The sequence below is a fragment of the Sceloporus occidentalis genome, unplaced genomic scaffold, assembly GCF_023333645.1.
Source record: "Sceloporus occidentalis isolate IW3139 unplaced genomic scaffold, rSceOcc1.0.p SCAF_106, whole genome shotgun sequence".
Lineage (NCBI taxonomy): Eukaryota > Metazoa > Chordata > Lepidosauria > Squamata > Phrynosomatidae > Sceloporus > Sceloporus occidentalis.
Window position 1 is genome coordinate 908,035 of NW_028317086.1, and position 20,593 is coordinate 928,627.

Consider the following 20,593-nt stretch of genomic DNA (forward strand, 5'->3'; position numbering starts at 1 on the left):
GCCTTTTCTGAACTTTTCTTTTTAAAATTCCTTTTTTCATTTAGTAAAAAATGATATTTTTTTTTAGTAAAAAAATGTTTTTACAGCACAGTACAGGTTACATTGAAACATGAAGTGATGTAAGGAAGTTTTTGGTTTACCTAGTGGAAAAGTCTCCCAGCAGAAGTGGTAGAGGCTCATATAAATAGAAAATGTAAACAGACCAGGGACTGATTAAGGTCTAAGTCTTTAAATCACGAAAAATGGGCAGACTAGATGAGCTGATTGTTTCTTATCTGCCATCAAATCCTATGTTACTAGGAATTTCCAACTGCAAACTATATATCCGATTAAATCAGTTGACCTCTACAGGGATTCTTACCTTCATGCATCAATTTGCCTGGTCCTTAAATACCCTTGAAATCTTGAGGCTTTATTTTTCCTACTGTTTATTTTTGTAACACACAGAAGGTTTGTGAATGTAAACCATAAAAAAATGTAACTCAAATTAAGAGTTTAGATGAACGGAAGTCTACAATTATTCTACGTACTTTCTCACGTCTTTATTCTTATTAAATTCAATGCTGACAGCTCATGTAAAAGCCTATATTTTTTGTGTAAATATCCACTCATTTTATCCCATCGCTGATAGACTGAAGATGCTGGCTCGTTCTTCCTGGCCCATGGTGCTTAGAGGGGGTGAATGCAGAATGTTTCTATGGAAACCATCAATACAAAAGTGAGGGGAACGAGGACAGCACAGTCAAGAATCAGCTTCGATTTCTGAGTTGAACACCCTCCTGAGATTCTGCACTGTTCCGTCTCTATCACACTATTACTTTGACTCATGGTTCATTCTGAGAAATGGTTTGCACAGCCGGATCAGCACTGACGGCAGCACTTTTCCATAGCTCTCCTCCAACCACTGTGCGAAAAGACCTCCTGAACTCCTCGTTCTTCCAGGTGTAGATAAAAGGGTTCAGAACAAAAAGGAGGCATAGCATAAGCCAACTGCTTGTTTCTAGACCCCGGGGCAGAGGCTGAAAGAGACCATAGAGAGCTGACCATGCAAAGGGCTCTGTGGTAATTGAAAAGACACAGCAGACAATGAGCACGTAGAGTCCAAGACGTTTGTCTTTTCGAGGGCAAGGACAGGGTAGATTATGGACCACCTGAAAGTTGAGGACACTCACTCTCTTCAGGCTGACTTGTACTTTTCTAAATATGCGGAAGTAACAATGGAGAAGGATAGCTGTTTGGCTGAGAACCGTCACCGCAGAAAGAATCGCTGTGTAGGAACTGGTTGTTGGCACTCCTTGACCAAAAAACACATAAAGTCTGAGCTGCGGACATGGAATAGACACTTCAAGTGGCCTTTGACCGAACAGCCAAGGAAGTAGGAATGCAAGAGGTAGTACCCAAGCCATAGCAATCATCCACTCTGTGTTGCGCTTTTGGTAGACGGTATGGTAGACAGTGGGCAGCTTGGTGATAAGCACAAAACGGTTCAATGCAATGAGAGAGTGAGATAGTAGGGAAACAGTCATCCATAGGAAAAATACACCCTCCATAAAGATCCTGTAAGTAGGATTCTCCACCCGGCCAGTAGAAACTAAAATGGCTTCTTGTGGCATCCAGAAAGCACAAACAAGGAGATCTGAAACACAACCATTCACTATGAAGGCGTTACTAGTTGTTTTGAGTTTCTTGAAAGAGCAAACCAAGTAAATTACCAGGACGTTGGCCAAAGTTCCAGAGACAGCAAACACGGAGTATGCAGCGGCCACGATTGCTCTTGTCCCCAAGTGTTCCTCACAGCGGATAGAAGAGGATGTGGTATTTGTCATCCTGTCCATAGTGAGAAGCCCATTCCGAAAGCTAAAAATAAATGAGAGAATAAGGCTAATAAAAGGAGAGAAAGTGAATGTCTGAGGAGGAATGAGAGAGTGGAGCAGGCAAGGAGAAAGAATATTGGATTGAGAAGGAGGGAGGGATGATGGTGATATGACTCGCTACTATAATTCCATCTCACTTTACATCCTAGTGACATTATACTCTTGGGAAGAAAACCCTCCTTGCAATTGATTATTCAACAGGTTTTAATCTGGATAATGTGCGTGTGTGTTTGTGGGGAGTCTACTGCTGTGTTTTCCATAAAAATATAGTGTGAAAAAAGGAAACTGTTAACTTCATACTACATTGCTAAAACAAATAGGTCTGCATTTGTGTGTTCAGGGGCTGTGGCGAGAACTGCAGTAGTGTCTGCACAAACCTGTTGATTCATGGTCTTCTCGTACTGTGTGGAAATCAATATCTGCCTTTTGCTTTGTGAATAACCGATGGGTCCATGAGAAGCACCACCTGCAAATGCTGGTAAGTACAGACTTGGGGTTGAGGGGTAAAGTGAAATCTGTTGATCCTTTAGAATTAACCATTTTATTGGATTGTTGAAAAGGAACAAAAATACATAACATTTCAGTGTGGAGATTTGCATCTGGGTTTTGTGGTAGGAATTTTTTCGATTTAATTATTTTACTTGCACAAAGCTACCGCTGAGCTTAACGTCTTGGTTGCTGGAAGAGAAATGATCTTGTGTTTTTGGATCACGTCTTTAACAGTTAAAGCCGTCTGACAATTACATTGCATCTCACACTCTGTGCTTACATATTATCAATGTCCCCAGAACCAGAGCATGCTGGAGTGAAAATTAACCTGTATCGATCGAAATGATATGGCATTAACAGAGAAAAAATATTCTCTGAAAGATATTAAAGACCTCTGACCACATACAGTACATTCACAAAGCAGCCATCATCAATGTCTTTTTACCATACTTACAGCTGGCTCCAGACCCCAGACCAAATGGAGGTCTGGGACATATAGTCTTCTGTGTGACTGTATAGGACAAATGGGTTTTACTTCTCTTTTGAAATGGATGTTTTTTACTTAGTCATGAAAGTCTCCTAGTTTTAGCATAAGGGAGACAATATTGCAAATAAAGACAAAGCTGGTGCAATTGTAACAGTAATTTCATAAATGTAGAGCAATCATCACAGCAACCAATGAAAAGCTCCTACTTTCTCCAAATTTAACACTTTACACCATTATTAGATCCATGCTTTCTTTCATAAATATGCTGCTGTGTCATATAAAATAATTTTTGTGACAGAAGGTAGCTTTGGAAAATCATAACACTACATACCTACCAAGTACCCAGGTTTTTATGGTACAGTCCAATTTTCCAACACATAGTTGCCCCACTGTCCTTGTTTGATGGGCAGTTGGGATCATAGCCCAGTTTGGACAATCATCTGATCTCTCTTGACTGGTCTTCATACGTCCATAACAAACATTGAGCTGTACCACACACAGGGCTGCAAGAGCACCATCATCCTCCATCATCCTCCATCACCAAAAGTGAAGGCTGTACGGATATGATATATTGATACATATACCATAATATATTTTCTGTAGCATGATATCGATGCCTTGGAAATATGTTCCATGTCGTATTTAGATTGTGGGTGACAATAGTCCGCCAAAACTATGGGGCTTTGAAGTTTGTAAAGTGGTCTTGTCACCACAGCAACCAACACAATAGTCCAATCAACATGAACATTCAATTGGTTGCTACGCAGTGATAGACCACTTTGCAAACTTCACTCAAGAATGGCTTTAATGCATAACCCCTATAGTGTTCTCTGCACACAGCTTTATATACAAGTTCGCAATTCCGAGGTTCAGTAAAAAATCTTCATTAAGCAATGAGCATTTGGAGTAACTACATGCGATGAGGTTCAAGTGTTCGCTTAGAGACTTTCTGCCTTATTGTACATACAGATGGGGATGGAAAAAGCATTCATTACTTCACCCTTCCCAGAGAACATCTTCACTTAAGTGGATGATAGCTCTCAGAGTGAAAATACAGAATAGATGTAGCTCTCTGGCTAGCTCTTTAAGTATAGGCACAAGCCTGGACTGGCCATCTGGCACACCGGGCAAATGCTGACAGAGCCACACACTCTCCAGCAGCAGCGTGCGGCGGCACACATCCAGCCATTGGCTTTAAAGTGCCACAATGCCCATAAAAATTGTAGTAGCTCTCAAAATCCTTAATTAACCATAAGTAGCTCTCGTTAAAGAACTGTTTTGTTTCCTGACCGGCTAAACAGCAAAAATGCATATTAACCCCTTAATTACAAGACACTTTGAGACAAAGGCTGTTTTAACATTATTTTTTAATTTACCCGTAATTTTTTTTTTCAGGCTAATAAATACAATTAGCATATTTTTCACATCTGGTCATCCTGGGCTAATCTCCTATTTGGGACATCTTCGAAAAAAATTTACCCTGTCAATCCATATACTTTTAGAAAATTGACACCCCAGGGTAATTCAAACTGTGGTATTTTAACCATACACTATTTCTGCCACCAGCCTTTGTCAAAGTTTTCAGTAGTATTTTGTCTAGTTGCTTGGTTTAAAAACTAGACACCCCATGGGTATTTCAAATGCTGGTGTTTTAAATCATTCATGCAGTTTTTTTGGGAGGGGGAAACGCAGCACCAATTTTAGGACTTGGTCAATATAAAACAAGAAGAAATCTATCCTTTACCAGCGCAATAATTAACCCATGAGTGCCAGACATGTACAGTAAGTCAATGACTTTCAACACCTAGTTATTAAGCACTTGCCAATGGAACAGCTAAAAACCACACATTGCAGATTTAGTTAGCAGGCAAAATGGTAGTTAGCAAGCCATGAGCTGTGAACATAGTGCAACCTATTGCCACATGAACTTTATAGGGTTTTATAAAATAGAAGAAAAAGAGCAGTTTTTGTACAGTGTTTGTTTACAATGGCTGTCTTCCAGACACTATTTGAGCGGGCGGTAGGTTCAGCGTAATCTGAAAACGGTTATTTAAACTGATTATATGGTAATCAAGATCCATTAGGCTACATACATAGAAATGGAACGTGGGCGCCCATTTTACACCCACGCTTTGTTAAATGGGAGGCTTTATTCTGTGATATACTGTATAACATATTAGCATTACAACCAAATAGTAACAGTGCTATCATAAATATATATCTTCAGTGGAATAGATCTTCAATGAATATAAAGTGATGTATGGGATTAGGGTGTTATTTCTGAAGGTGCATTAAGGAAATGGATATAACTACATTGGACGATGTCTTCAGTCAAAAAATGAAATCCTTTATTCACCCAAAAGTGAGTCATGTAGCATTTCGGGACATCAGAGACCTTTTATTCAAATAGAATGCGAAGGTGAAGCAAAAAGGATGACATATAAAGGGCCCTTTAGTTCTACTCCTGTTGTATATGTATCAAGTTCTATTTATTGTTATACAATGTGTTTCATACAGCACAGGAATAGTTGGCTGTGAAGAACATAACAAGTCAAACAACATGTTTACAGAAATACTTATGTGTAAAGGTTTTTCCCATTATTTCACTGAAGTGCATTCCCTTGCAGCAGATTGAACTCTGCTGAGACTGGAATGCCGGCTTGCTTAAAAAACTACTACAAAGTAATGTACTATAAAATGAAAAAGAGCCAAGAGGTTGACTTCAGTATTAAAGATAAAGATACATTATGTCAAAAAGTTCACATAGAATTTGAAGCATGATAAGAATAACCATTTCGCCCACCAATCAGCCCATTGTTCCTGATGCAAGGACTCTGACCTTAATTAGTCCTTCATCTCATCTTAAATTTCCCTAACTGTGCCAGCCTCTACCACTTCTGGTCTCTGGTGGAAGGTTTTTTTCATTTATCTACCACCATCTCGTTGATTATCCCTGCCACTAACAAAATGTTTTGTGATTACCTAAATACCTCCACTCAACTACGGTGAACTGGTTGTTCGCGTTTCGTGTTTTTTTTTTTTTATTTAACATTTCTTTATTAGTTTTATTTTTTTTTGTGTGTTTCCAGTACTTTTGACAATGGTATGAGTGCTTGCTTTCACAGTAGAATGGACATGAAAAACAGAACAGTAACAGTATAAGTAGTACAGGCAAATGAGTGGTAAGTGTAAAGTACAATTCTATATCATTTTTTTTTCTTTTTGAAATTAAATTAAAAGTTATGTTTTATCTTAACTCTACATACATATATATTAATTTGCCCTTAAATACTTGGACTGTAATAACTCATTGAAGCCAATTAGTTACCCAGTTATGCATCTCACACAACGCAGGGCAGCACCAAACATGTAAAACTGATCACACTACACAACTCGGCCAATAGTTATTTGTACAATTTATTTAGCCACAGAAACAGAGTATTGCTCATATGAATGTAACAATAGCAAGGAACAGCCAGGGCATTTTATGTGCAAATTCAAAATGGAAATTCAAAACGCTCATCTCTGACTACAAATAATATATCATTTTCTGTAATTTCGCACATCCTTTAACTCTGTTTGCTGAGCCCTTGTTCTCGCAGTTCACTTCAATCCAATACAGACACCTTGTTAATGTGATTGTGTTTATTAAATAGAAATGTGAATGCTTGATTCTGCATCTACAGTAATAAAAAGGATTCTTTTACACTTTACATGTCATGGGAGGTAACAATATATTTCTCAAGGGGTACGTTTAATATTACAGATAAATTAAATCTCGGTTATCCTAAAATACCATGAAAATGATTATGTGCGTGTGGTGTATAGAAGTAATAAGGTTAGGGTTTTATCAGTTGTGTTCTGATTACAGGTGTCCCTGTTTGCGACTCGGCTAAGGCACACAGATCTGAGCGTGTTCTCCATTCACAGCTTCTTAATGCAGTTTACGGAGGCCTCTGAGAAATCATTCTGGTGATGGACACACAGACATCTTCTGACGGCTATCATATTCATTTTTACCAAAGCCACATCAGAGATACTGTAGATTCGTGGAAGTTAAGAAATACCCCTTTTTAGTGGTATAATGTCCCTTTTCGTGTAAGAAACTAAAGTGTTGTGTGTCCATTATTAAGGATTACATTATCAATTACATATTAAAACCCTTCCATCCTTATCCTGAGAAAGACTTTGCTGATAACAGTAGCCCGTGCCCAGTGTCGGTGGTTTTGAGTCTTTTTATTGCATGTACCTGGCTATCCCTCCCAGGTGTCAGGGTTGGATTCCCCATTAGGCAGACAAGGCATGTGCTTAGGATACAACAAGAACATTAAAGGGGTGCTTAACAGCAGCTCCACTTACTAATTCTTAGTCACACCATATTAACCAGCTTCAATACATTTACCCTGATGCTCCTGTGATGTATACGGGCCCAGGCTGACCAGGCATGAGGCAGAAGGTTGGGGGGGGGGGTCGCCATCTTGGGCGATCAGGTACCCCAGTGTGCTGCTGCTCAAGGCTTCTTTTTGATCTGCCTTGCCAGCCCAGATATAGATAGCTTGATATAATAGACCCATTGTCTGCTGATATGCATAATGACATTATTTGTTGATAAACACAAGCACAGCAATGAGCAGACTAGCAAAAATCCATTAAGTCAAGTTTTGCTGACATGAAAAGCTTCGATGCAATTTTATAAATAAACCAGAATTAAATCATTTTGGGAAAAAAAATAGATTAAAAGTTGTCCTTTTCTTTACAAAACACACATAATCAAAGAAACCTCTGCTGTACGAAGATAATTTAATACTGAACCCTCATTCCTACTGTGTAATAATGGCCATAACAGTCATGTCTGTAAATTATGTTATTAGACACATTTAACCAAGTTCTTCTAACTCTAAAACAGGTAATTGCCTACTAAATTATACACTGCTTGTTACATTTACAAATCCATGAATTATTTAATTACTATAATTCATGTTTGTCAAAATACAAATGTCATTTGAGACGTCAGTAGTTCTTTTTGCTTTCTTTTTTGAGCTTTTGGAAAGATTAAGTTAAAAACCAAAACATTCCCATATTATTATTATTTTTGTACACCCGGGTGTTTCACCCATTTCACAGCATAAATGTGTATTGTATGAAGCATTACAAAGCATTTAAAAATGGGTAATCAGACAGGATGTATATTTCAGGCACTTCTATAAATACTCCGGACATCCATCCCAAAATATACTGCATGTCGTGGGTGGGTATAAGTGAGATTTGGGTGGAGCTTTAGTTAACCGCACCCACTTAGAGCTCACATAACCGCAGCCTATCGCCTATTTCGACTAAAGGGGAACTCAGCCCAGCAATAGTGAATCCCTCAATTAGAAATACTTAGTCACTGCAAACATTATAAAAATACCCTATACAGAAAAATATATACGTTCTGATTTTTCCGTTACAAATAATTCCTAACATGAAAATATATCCTGTAAGATTTTAAAACATATCATATGCTTAATATACATATAAACTAGAATATGCTAAAAATATATTTCTTTTTACCTAAAAGTACGATTGTGAACAAGACTAGGGTATGTACACATCAAGGTGAAGTTCCTTAAAAAAATATTTCAATATAAAATTCCAAATGTTTTTTTCCCCCAAAAATAACAAAAGCGTCAGTGTTGTTTGGAGTCCAGGTTATAGAAGAGACACCTGTAAGTGTCCTATTGTTTTTAGTGTTGTAGGTTGAAATATTTTATCTGGAGACTGGGCTCTTCTCGTTGGTCTCTACTCCATTCTTCTGCTGCAGAGAACCGATCCCGGCAAATGGACCTACAGGTGCCTGTCTGCCTTTAGAACTGAACAGATTCAGATTGAAGGGACTGGAACAGAAACAAGTAATGAGAAATTAAAACAATTCCCGACATCAAAGACCTGATTGATCTTTTATCTTCTGATACAAGCATTGAAATTAGGATGGAAATAAGCATATATATATATATATAAATATACACCGATCAGCCATAACATTATGACCACCTGCCTAATATTGTGTAGGTCCCCCTTTTGCCGCCAAAACAGCCATGACTTGTCGAGGCATGGGCTCCATTAGACTTCTGAAGGTGTGCTGTAAGATCTGGCACCAATATGTTAGCTGCAGATCTCCATGGATCGGACTTGTTTGTCCAGCCCTTCCCACAGATGGCTTAGGATCTGGGGAATTTGGAGGCCAAGTCAACACCTTTATTGTGTTCCTCAAACCATTCCTGAACTTTTTTTGCTTTGTGGCAGGGCGCACTATCCTGCTGAAAGAGGCCAAAGTTATGAGGGCATACAGTGTTCATGGTCTGCAATGATGCTTAGGTAGGTGGTATGTCTCAAAGTGACATCCACATGAATGGTAGGACCCAATGTTTCCCAGCACATTACCCAAATTATCACACTGCCTCTGCCAGCTTGCCTTCGTCCTAGTGCATCCTGGTGCCATGTGTTCTCTAGTTAAGCGATGCACACGCACCAGGCCATGCACGTGATGTAAAAGAAAACGTGATTCATGAGACCAGGCCACCTTCTTCCATTGCTCTGGGTTTCGGTTCTTATGCTCACGTTCCCATTGTAGGTGCTTTCGACAGTGGACAGGGGTCAGCATGGGCACCCTGAATGGTCTGTGGCTTTAAGGATGAAATGTTCACTTGCTGCCGATATATCCCACCCACTGACAGGTGCCATGATAAAAAGGTTATCAGTGTTTTTCACTTCACCTGTCAGTGGTCATGATGTTATGGCTGATCGCATGGCTGCTACACATGTAGATATGAAAGCTCCATATTACTAAATGAGGCAAATCAATCTAATCCTTAGACCAGTGTAACCATCCACCCTAATTAAATCATTTGCATGGTTACTCCTACCCTTTTTTTTGCCAAAGGAGACATACATTGGCATAGTTGACTAAGGTTAATACAGTATATCTGTATTCTGTCTTCCATTGCATTTATTCCATTTTGTGGGGGAGCCCCCTGTGTTTCATGCTGCATCATATTGGTAACACATGTGGAGGAAAGTTCTACTGCGAAGCAAGCCCAACATTGTAAGATCATCACCACTAGTTTGTCACCTTTACTGTAAAGAATAACAGGCAAGGAAAATTAATAGATGAAAAAAATTGAGGCTCTACAGAAACATTCATTAACCACAAATTCTGTGACATATTCAAAAACGTATTATGTGTTCAAAGAATGAAAGCAGTCACATTAGCGAGGGTTTAATGAGTATGCACAGCTTGTGGTTACTGAAGTTTTAGGCTATTTACAACGTGTCTTGATGAAAAGCATTCGCAAACAACAAAATGAGGACAGGACAGCAAAGACGTGCTAGAAGGGAATATGGCTACACTTGGAGAGCATGTCTTCTCTTCCTGGAAGAAGTCGTGGGGTCACTTACGGGAATAGAGCGGCTGAGGTAACGTGCATTGGGAGAAAGGCCTGAGTAGGAGGGGCGGAAGGATCCGTAGGTGTTGCTACTGGCGCCCAGAGTAATCTGGTTGCGGTTATTGTTTAGCTCGCCTTGACTCCGGCCACGAACTTGGGAGGGATACAGCCTGTCGGGAAGAGCTGGGGGGTAGCTGGGGCGGGAGGGAGAAGCGTTTCGTCTGCTGTCTATCTCTTCCAGAGCAGCATTCAGATTCCCAAGCGAGCCGGCAAAACTGAGAGGAAAAAAACATGAGGTGGGGGATGACAAAGACACCATCACAGTTGGTACAACGTATGCATTTACATGATGGGGTAACAAATAAATTTTACTCACTGGAACAGTAAGAAGTAGAAGAATTGCAGCGAGCTGGACCATTACGAAGGGCCAACCCTATCAGGTTGCTCCTGCGTTAAAGTCCCCATTGGCTGTGCCTTATACATAATAAAGTTGGTGACCAGAGAAACACCCAAGGGTTGACCCTTCAAAACGTTAAGTCAGTGAGATGAAGTGTGTATAGACTATACTGTCTGCATTACACATGGATAGGTAAAGCACTCATGTGAGCAGTGATGGTGGAAGCCATGATAGAAGGGGCATTAATGAACCTCTGAGACATGATGCAAATGAGCCACACATAAGTAAATCTAGACTTTGTGGGTTTTTTTAAGGAAAGTCCACATCTGTTGTCAAAATCTATGTTATAGACTCGTCTCCCGTTGGTTTGGGAAATTTTGGTGTTGTCTGCTAGTCAGCACACAGGAGACTGGACTTTTCTGTCTGCGTTGGGAATTTCTGAACAAAGGAAATAGAGAGGGGCGTCCCCCCATTTTCTGGCAACTAACCAAGAATTTGAAGTTCTGTGAAGGAAATCAAAACCTTAAGACAGCAATGGAATTTTGAAGGTCGACAAAAAAAAAAAAAAAGAAAATCTGCTGTACGGCTTTGCACTTAATAAAAATGTAAGAAATAATAAAAATGTATAGAGAAGATTAAAATAAGGACACCGGAGGTATGTGGCAATATTCACAGTACATCTAGTACACCGAGGTGGCAGATTTCTCAGCAGCTAAAGCCATTAGCACAATGACATAATAACACTGTGACTAGCACTGCTGTATTATCCCACGCAGATATTCAGAAAATGGCATCCAGTGGAAGCAACAGGTGTTAACCATTTCACTGCCGCAGAGAAAGACACTTCTCTAGCAACAAGTAAGAATTTCTGGATGGAGCTCCTATTTTACAACTCCCTTCCAAGCATCTCCCTTCTCATTAAAAAGGCTTCAGAAATGTTATCTCTCAAGTGCAGTTCATTTCTCTCTCTTGTTAGGACACAAGGTCATGTTCTCTTTTTTTCACAACCAAGCTGTGTATCCCCTATGATAAATCTCAAATATCTGCATTTGGCTTCATTCATGCCAAGGTTCCATGCCAACCCAGGCTCCTGCTTCTTCACCTCATCATGCCGAGCTCCTATTTCTCCCCCATCACACCCTAAGCTCGCGTTTGTCCTCCTCATCCTCACAAGCTTCTGCTTGTCCTCCTCACACCAGTTAAAATGAGGCTATGAGAGAGGAGGTGTAACAATTTCTCTAGGGCTGCCATAATGTTAAAGTGGCACTGTCCAGAAGACCCTTCTGACAACTGACTCCATAGCAACTGTTTTGGGTCAGATCCTCTTTTTTGTGATAATGACATGCTGCTCCCACTTTTTCTTCTTTTACTATCAACCCCTGCAGCTCTTATAACTCATCTCTTATTATTTTCTCCTTGTTTCCTTCACCCAACACTTTTGTAAATGAGAGGTAGCACCCCCTTCCAAAACAAGTACATAACTCTTGCTCTCATGCACTCATTTTACGTGCTATTTTGTGATAAAGACACGACACTCATACTATGCATTTCTATGCTACACCACAGCACGCACCTTTTTCCTTTGCTGCTGGAAGACAGCAAACTCTGCCCAACTCTCCTTGCGGTGGCCGATGTGGACGCACAAACCCTGGATGATTTCAACGGAGACATTGAGCCCTGGGCACTATTGGCAGCAATCACCCTGTAAATATATGTGTGGACAAGTGTAATCAAGAACCTGTGCACCGATGCGTGCTGAATAATGAAGTACAAATGGCCACTTTTTAGTTATTATTGGTATAATTATTGGTACATAGCTTCATGGCCTTCAAAATACATTTATGGAACCTAAAGGTTACATGCGAGTGCAATCTCTGGTTCTTTGTGTCATCTAACAGCAGGTAAAGCTCTCTATGAAAAGGCCATCTCCACCTCAAGGTCATTGCTGCAAGATGGGAGTACAGCGCTGTGGAATATGATGGCGCTATATAAAACAATAAGTAATAATAATAATAATAACGACTGTGAAAATGATCCTACAGATTGCCAAAGCCTAAACACTTTAGAAAGATTACTTGATTGATTAAAAGATTAAACCTTTTAGATACAATGAAGACAGACAGACTTTAATATAGATTATATGAAACACATCTGAATAAATCTGGACTACGAAGGGACTGAAACCATTTCTGAAAAATCACCTGAAGGGCTGTGATGTGGCAGATCTTGCGTGTGACTTCATGTCCTCCAGCCTAGAAGGTTAAAAAATATGAGTTGAACTACAAAACAAGTAATACACATTTAATAAGGATTAAAAAATATTATTTTATGTAAAGACCTTAAGGCCAACAGTGCCCTTACACTGAATGTGTATAACGGAGGTAATATAGAATAAAATATTGTAATTGATTGCCTTTTTGTTTCCACGCATGCATTTCTTCATCCGAGAGAGACCGCAGTTTGTGACAGCACTTACCTTAGTGCTCCGGTAGTTGCTGACCGCGGCTGTCTCTTACTCTTTAAGGCACGGAGTTTGTCTCCCTGGGTGAGACCATTTTTCTGATCCGATTCTTCATCCGAATTATACTGGAAACAAATAGATATCTTAATAATGTCAAGACACAAAATGATTAGTCCCACAGAACATAAAGATTAGCCCCGTAGAAAACAAGGATGAGAGAGAGAGCATAGATAAAGGAAAGGAATTGTAAGGGAGGTAGAAATATCATTGTAATAGCTTTAAGGCACAGAGACAATACTGAAAATACTGAAAAAAAAAATTACAAATTACTAAGGGTCATAGGGAAACCATGTAAGAACTGGGCTGGACGTGAATAAAGTGTGCAGTTGCCCTTGTTATTAAGAGAGACAGGTCTGTACGTGACATAATGAGACAGCTCTTAAGAGGAGGGGGAATAACACGGCTAGAACAATCAGTGCTGCGGGAATGTCTGTCATTAGGGATAATAACGCCATTAAGCTGTATGAGAAGGAAAGCACTGTGAGTTAGGATAAAAAGGGATGGGAGAGAGGCACAGTGGGACTGACACATACCTCCCCTGATTTATCCAAGTTCAGATGGCGATACAGCCTCTCGCTCACCGACATGTCCTCAAAGTCTGACAGGATCTGGGCTACAGGTCCATCCTCCAGCTGCACCTGCTTACTCCTGTAAAGGTCACCCTGAAGCCACAGCCAGGTCTGCTTCCTAACAGCAAGAAGATGTCATAAAGTAACGAAACCATTCCTATCACTCTATTCTAATATATAAAAAACTGTAAAAACGGTACTAATGCGAAAGGCATTCTTTTTTGTATATGCTTTTATATTGCTTGGTGTTACGGCTAGCTCAAGTGTCTTTGGGAAGGTTTATTCCTCCCCAAACATCATGGTTTCTCTTTCAGCTTTGGAAACTGGAGTTTCCAAAGGAAAAGGACCTGTCTGTGCTAAGGTAGGCCATATATGTTCAGGCACTCCCCACCATCTCTGAAACAATTCTGCACCCCGCTCTACTGCCGAGAACATATGACAGACCGCCGTGCAGCCCTTATGTTCACTGTGATTGGCAAATTACTCTACACAGCTGGTGGTGGGAATCGGTCTATGTGCTGCGCAATCTCTTCCCATTATGCACTCAGAGGACCACAAGCCGGGGAAGTAGAAAAGGTAATTATATAGAAATCAGCCTGTTCTTGTGCAGCTATAAAACCCCTGGAAAGTACAGCAAAAATACAAAATGCTTATGGATGGAAATGTACATGTAGATGTGAATAAGAGCTGCAGGGGTCTTGTATATAATGCTAGGACAAGTGATTAAATATTATATGATTGCATGGAGAAATGTCTGACCCTGGTTTTGAACCCATATCGCGCATCCCAATGCAACTGTGACATCCTCATGTTCCAGTTTAAGCTGGGGTCCTTAGTGCGTTGCCATCATGTTTTGTAGACCAGCATAATACCTAGTTGGTAGTTCACTCTACCCCTGAACTGAATCCCCCCAAGTCTGTCCTATTTTAGGCTATCAAACCATTGTAACAAAGACTAAATATTCCCTGTCTCACTGCAATAATAAATGATGTATCCGCTGTGTGGTCCATTTAGTGTATTCAAGAACTAAAGCTGGTAAATAACTAAAAGGACAACAATAGGACAAGAGTAAAATTGAGTTATTGCTCTTTGGATGTGCTATGGAGACATGGTACTTACTCTTCCAAGAAGTGCTGCTGGGGGCCAATGATAGAGCCAGGCCGACATATCCTTATCCATGCAACTGCCTCGGCATGAGTGAACCTGTAGTGCTTCATGATGTAGCAAGCTATGAGGGTGCCTGTCCTGCCCAAGCCGGCTGTGGGGAATGTGAAAAACAGCATTACTTCATTACCAACATCTATTTTTTGTTTTTCACAACACATTTGTTCATATGTACCCCAAGAGCTGTGCCTTACATATACGGCACTCAATCACTACGCACATCCTGGGTCCGTAACACACCTTAGTACTGTAAACTTTTCAATGGTTTACAATAACATTGAAAGTGTTTCCTATAAGTCACTCATGATTTAGGAAATTAGGAAGCAGGTAGCCATGACTGGGGATTTTATATATAATGAAGGGATGTAATCGTTTCCCGACTCCCCCGCTATCCTCTCACCCTCACGAGAACGCCGTGATCACATGATTTGATGCACGAATTATTAATTCAATTTGCTGGAGCAATGTGTTTTCGTGCATCTCAACGTCAGATCTGCTCGCTCTAAGAGAGGGTGCAGTAATCACAGCTTTCTTTCCCTTGCTTGTTGACATGACCTGCAGCATCCGTTTCCAGTCTAGCAACCAACAAACAAGTCAGTTTAACTGATGAGAGGATGTGTCTGTGCGCGTAGGAGTCACGCTTTGCTTTTCTCATCTTTTCTAATATATTACAGGGTAAACAAAACTGTCCCAACACCCTAGAATTGGTATCTTTGCACTTTAGAAAGGTGTATATGGTAATGACGGGGGAATGTCCGACAGACTCTTAGAACCAGACCTGGGAATCAACCACTTCCCTGGGTCTCCAAGTGTCTTCGGTCAATAGTGTTTGGTCGCACGCACTCCCCAGACCTTAAAGCCTAACTGGGGCTAGCTGTACCCCCTTGCCATGGCCACACATGTTCTTGCAGCCCATAAGGAACAAGAGAGGCTGCAGGTATGACTGGAACAAACAATAAGAGCAGGTGTTCAAGCTACCTGATGGGTAACACTAATTCAGTTCCTGGGGAAATCGGTCAAATGTACAGAAAGCAAATCCCAGCAAGCATTATCTAGGGAGTGGGTAACCTGGTTGAAACAGCCCAAAAACATTAAAGGACTTGAAAAATTCACTACAACTGCCTTTGTTGTCTCAACTGCCATAGGAGTTTATCACGTATTTCCACAAATGGAGAAGTTCTTTGTTACCGTAAAGAGAAAAAGGTATTTCCGGAACACAGTAGATGTATTTCTGTGAATTAATTAAGTGGCCCCACAATTTACCAGAATAAGCATTAATTGAGTCTCTATCTGGCCCTTAGGTTAGATCTCCATACAGAGTTTAAATACCATTATGATTTATCTAGAGCTGTTTTTTGAGGAGAGAGGTAGCCTGTTAATCAAAGCCGTAGTTAAAATCAATATCTGAAGACAGTTACACAACTTCTATATGTTGTTTTAAATATGGTGTATGCCTTATCGGAAAGGACTTTATTTTTGGTTTGAGGGTTTTTGTAGGAACGGGGATAAATGCAAAGGATCAAATCAGTTATACTTTGCGATTGTACAGTGCCAGCAAGTCTCAAAAGACTGGCATCCTCCTCTCCAGTGATTACAATTATGACTCAAAGCCAAGAAGAGTGTTAAGTGCATGTTAATTACAGCAACATTATGAGTAATAGTTACAAGAAGAGTCTCTAGTGTCAGCTGATGATAATTAAAGGGTTTCCATATAGTAAAGTGAGCAGCGCCTCCTTGTGGAAAGTTGAAGTATTTCTCTGCATTCATGGTATGACAGTGGTTGATCCAGTGGTTGAGCCACACAGTATGACCACTGGAGGTGAAGGTCATATGACCTTAACCAAAGTATCTTTCGTAATGTAGCACATATTTTATTGTGTTATTTCAAGCAAGCTATGGACTTTTTTACTTTTTCAGACTGTGTATCTCTGCAGCTTCACTCAATACTCAAAACTATTGGGCAAACCAACATCTAAATCTCTTTGGTACACAAAACCATGAGCAGAACTTACAAACGAAAGTGAGGGGAGAAAAGTTCACAGCTTTCCCCAGTTTTCAACCTATGTGTCTTGTGGACCATCTTCCATAATGTCAAATTCAATAGTTCTCCGTGTGATTGGCAATCAATCAATTGAATCAATTGAATCTATTGCCTACCTTTGCAGTGAACAGCAATAGCCCCATCTGTGTTTTCGCAAAGACTTAGGAATCTCCGTACTATGCCATCACTGGGCGTGCTTCCATCCACAAAGAATAGGTCGTAGTGCTCAAACCCGGCATCGGTAAACCGACTCGCATCATAAATCTTCTTATTGAGACGTATCACAGCTACGACGTTGTGCTTTCTAAAATACGGGAAGTATGATTCTGGTGCGTGTAGGTGATAACCTTTACAGAGAATTGATGAAAGAACAAAAATATTGGAAATATTTAGAACAGACATACGTTCTCTTACTCAGTAGACTAAATAACATTATAGGGCTTTTTAACAGCTGCACAAAATGTGCAGTAACACCGCTTTTGCCTTGTTCTCGGAGATGCCAATAGTGTTTCAATAAATTGCTGTTTTACATTTTCTTTATCTATCTAACCCCCCACTGCATAAAAGATTTTTACCCTTGACAGATGCTGTATTAGGAGAAATGTTTTGGGCATGGAATCAGGAACACATATATGGAGTCATTATTTATTAAAGGTAAACAGGCAATGCAATAAAGTGTCACAAAAAGCCAGCAGGGTGCTGGGTTGTATAGCGAGAGGCATTAGTGGCAGAAAGAGAGATGGTTCTGCCACTTTACTGATTTCTGACCAGGCCTCACATAGAGTATAGTGTAAAGTTCTGAAGACCCCATCAGCAGAAGTATATTGACATATTGGAGTGGTAAGTGGTTTGCATGAGAGACTAAGGGGTCTTAATATGTATAGCTTGGAGGTAAGAAGAGATGTGATAGAAACATAGTTAGTTACATAGTTACAAAGGCTGAAAAAAGACACGCGTCCATCAAGTTCAGCCTTTCCCATATCTGTTAATTGCTGTTGAGCCAAAAGAAGGCAAAAAACCCCCAAACCCAGTTTGTGGCTGTTTCCAATTTTGCAACCAGCTAGAGGAAACAAAATCCTTCTTGACCCCAGAATGGCAGTCCGATCTCTCCTTGTATCAAGAAGCTGTTTCCCCATAACTTAAAAATTATATCCCTGAATATTATGTATTTCCAGGTATCCATCCAGTTGCAGTTTAAACGTCTGTACAGACTCCGATAAAACTACCTCTGCAGGCAGAGAATTCCACATCCTTATTGTCCTTACTGTAAAAAACCCTTTCCTCTGCTTTAGTCTAAATCTCCTTTCTTCCAGTCTAAACGCGTGACCACGTGTCCTACGCATAGTCCTGTTTATGAATAGATTTCCACACAATGGTTTGTATTGGCCCCCGAATATATTTGTATAATGCTATCATATCCCCTCTGAGGCGCTGTTTTTCTAAACTAAACAGATTTGTTAACCTTTCTTCATAACTACAGCGCTCCATTCCTTTTATTAATTTTGTAGCCCGCCTCTGCACCTTTTCCAGTGCTATGATATCCTTCTTTAGAATAGGTGCCCAAGACTGCACAGCATAGTCAAGGTGCGGCCTTACCATTGATTTATACAGAGGCAAAATTATATTTTTGTCCCGTGAAGTAAAGCCCCCTTTTTATACACGACAATACCTTACTGGCCTTAGCAACTGCTGACTGACATTGCACATTTAAACACTTAAAATACAGGAGGGAAGTTTTAGAACAAAAGGTCTACAACTAGAAGGTCAGAGGTTTCGATTTAATGTAAGGAACTTTTATTTAACCGAGGGGGTGGGATAGGCACAAGGCCTGTCGTTTGATAATGCAACTTTACCAGCAGATACAGTATGATAGAAATATTAACACGTTTACTTGTTTACCATTTTCAATTTTGCTTTTCTGGTGAGGCCCGCTAAATGCCAAACATTTTCCAGGGACAATCCAGTTGAAGTCCCCATTTTCCACTCTCTGTGAACACAGGAACGTTGTTAGATGATGCTCCTCACAATGGCAGGTACTACTTATACGTTATAGACACTACGCTCCACCAATGCTAAAATAATTTGTTAGAAACTTGTTTTCTAAATAGGAATACAACTGATATGTAAGTATGTTTCTTGCAAGCATTCAATCCCTATCAACTGCATTACACCTGCCGCTGTGTCTGGTGTGCAACCAGAGACAAACCCACCTCGTAATGTTCATATTCAGCCACGTTAAACCTCTCAAAGTTAAAAAACCCAAGGTGTAAAGCCTAAAAAAGAGAGAAGGAAAAGCAAGTTAGAATATGGAAAGCCAGCATTGAGATAAAACCCCATGCATTCGTGTGCAGCCACAATCCTGTAACGTCATACATACATATCACATGTACATCATTCTGAGACGGTACAGAAAGCTGTTTTGGTGATATAGTGGTATATAGATAATGTGTCATACAAACAAGGCTTGTGCACCCATGGAGGTCACGTAACACAATGCTATGGGACCCCAAGGTAATATTGTGGCTGCTCACAAATTGTTTGAGCAACCATAAGAAAAGGTAATAGTGTGATATGTGATAACAGAGCGAGTGTGTTAGGGTGTGTAGTTTGTGTGTGAGTACTTGTTATGGTCAGTGTGCATGTGTGAGTGCCTATATCAGTTATGAGGAGGAGGGAGCTGAAGGCCACTCCGTTTTACCTGACCCTCTAACCAAAAGCTGCTAGCCCTCCCCTGGTCATCCTTCCCTTCAATGGACCCGTGTCTTCTACACCTCTGGATGACAGAGGTCCACTTTAAGTTTTTTTTTTTACATGTAAACAGACTCTCTGCGATAACTATAGAAACTTCACGCCAAAATGTATCTGTGCATCTGATTGGAAAGGATAATGCTGCGATTCACTACTACAAAATTCATTAAAAACGGAAAAGGCTAAAATGGCTTTTTGGTAATAATACCGCGGTGTCCTGTTCAGTACATATTGTACAGAACAAGGAAAACACAGGCCTCGGGAAAAATCCAATGTATGATTTATCTAGAAACCAGGAAACATCCACTGTAGTAAATCCGAGTACTTTATATGAACAGAGACCTTAAACACACAGTCTAAAAGTATCTAAGATTACCACACAAAAGCTACACTGCTAAATATTTTCACAGATGAGGATTATATACCCGATTCCAATAATTAATGCATACAGATTATTGATCAATTGGATTACTGGATGTATAAAAGAACATTATCAACTTCGATGCTGAATTCAATGAAAACATCTCTGATTATTTCAGTCATTAAGTCATAGTAAAGCCTGGTGACCGCTACCACAAAATGGAAACCTGAAACTGAAAAATTTCCCTTTTCAAGCTGAATTAGAGGACGGGCTAAACCGAGTCACCGATCTCCACAATGCCCTAATTCTTGTGGACGTTTATTTCATACAATGTATAATACCATTTGCCTGTCTTAATCTTTGGGGCAGTGGAGAAGTAATAAAGAATAATTATATCGTTAATGAGGTTAAAAACAGGAAAACATTCCCAGCCTGTCCGAGTTATATGTTAATCAACGCATATATATATATATATATATATATATATATATATATATATATATATATAAGATAGACTC

The 20,593-nt window shown here is 40.0% G+C and overlaps 2 protein-coding genes across 3 annotated transcripts in view; both read right to left on the minus strand.

Moving 5' to 3' along the window:
* Nucleotides 1-824: 824 nt before the first annotated feature.
* Nucleotides 825-1,826, minus strand: LOC149283303 (G protein-coupled receptor 88-like). Its single transcript, XM_089497695.1, has one exon. It carries the CDS (start codon nucleotides 1,824-1,826, stop codon nucleotides 825-827), a length of 1,002 nt encoding a protein of 333 aa, XP_089353821.1.
* A 6,870-nt stretch (nucleotides 1,827-8,696) lies between these two features.
* The window catches only part of LOC149283304 (dual specificity protein phosphatase CDC14A-like), a 31,455-nt gene continuing 19,558 nt past the window's right edge, over nucleotides 8,697-20,593 (minus strand). The window contains exons 7-17 of one of the 2 annotated variants that reach the window (XM_089497667.1): nucleotides 19,177-19,239; nucleotides 18,866-18,953; nucleotides 17,083-17,313; nucleotides 14,881-15,019; nucleotides 13,726-13,879; nucleotides 13,148-13,257; nucleotides 12,873-12,923; nucleotides 12,245-12,373; nucleotides 11,811-11,828; nucleotides 10,288-10,549; nucleotides 8,697-8,726 (exon numbers count right to left, since the gene is read on the minus strand). In XM_089497667.1, coding sequence (XP_089353793.1) covers nucleotides 8,697-8,726; nucleotides 10,288-10,549; nucleotides 11,811-11,828; nucleotides 12,245-12,373; nucleotides 12,873-12,923; nucleotides 13,148-13,257; nucleotides 13,726-13,879; nucleotides 14,881-15,019; nucleotides 17,083-17,313; nucleotides 18,866-18,953; nucleotides 19,177-19,239 — 1,275 coding nt within the window. Of the gene's footprint in view, nucleotides 8,727-10,287; nucleotides 10,550-11,810; nucleotides 11,829-12,244; nucleotides 12,374-12,872; nucleotides 12,924-13,147; nucleotides 13,276-13,725; nucleotides 13,880-14,880; nucleotides 15,020-17,082; nucleotides 17,314-18,865; nucleotides 18,954-19,176; nucleotides 19,240-20,593 lie in introns of both variants that reach the window. The other variant, XM_089497665.1, reaches the window with a different exon arrangement.

Coding starts and splice junctions, on each gene's coding strand:
- LOC149283303 (XM_089497695.1), bottom strand. CDS start 1,826: ATGACAAATACCACATCCTCTTCTATCCGCTGTGAGGAACACTTGGGG.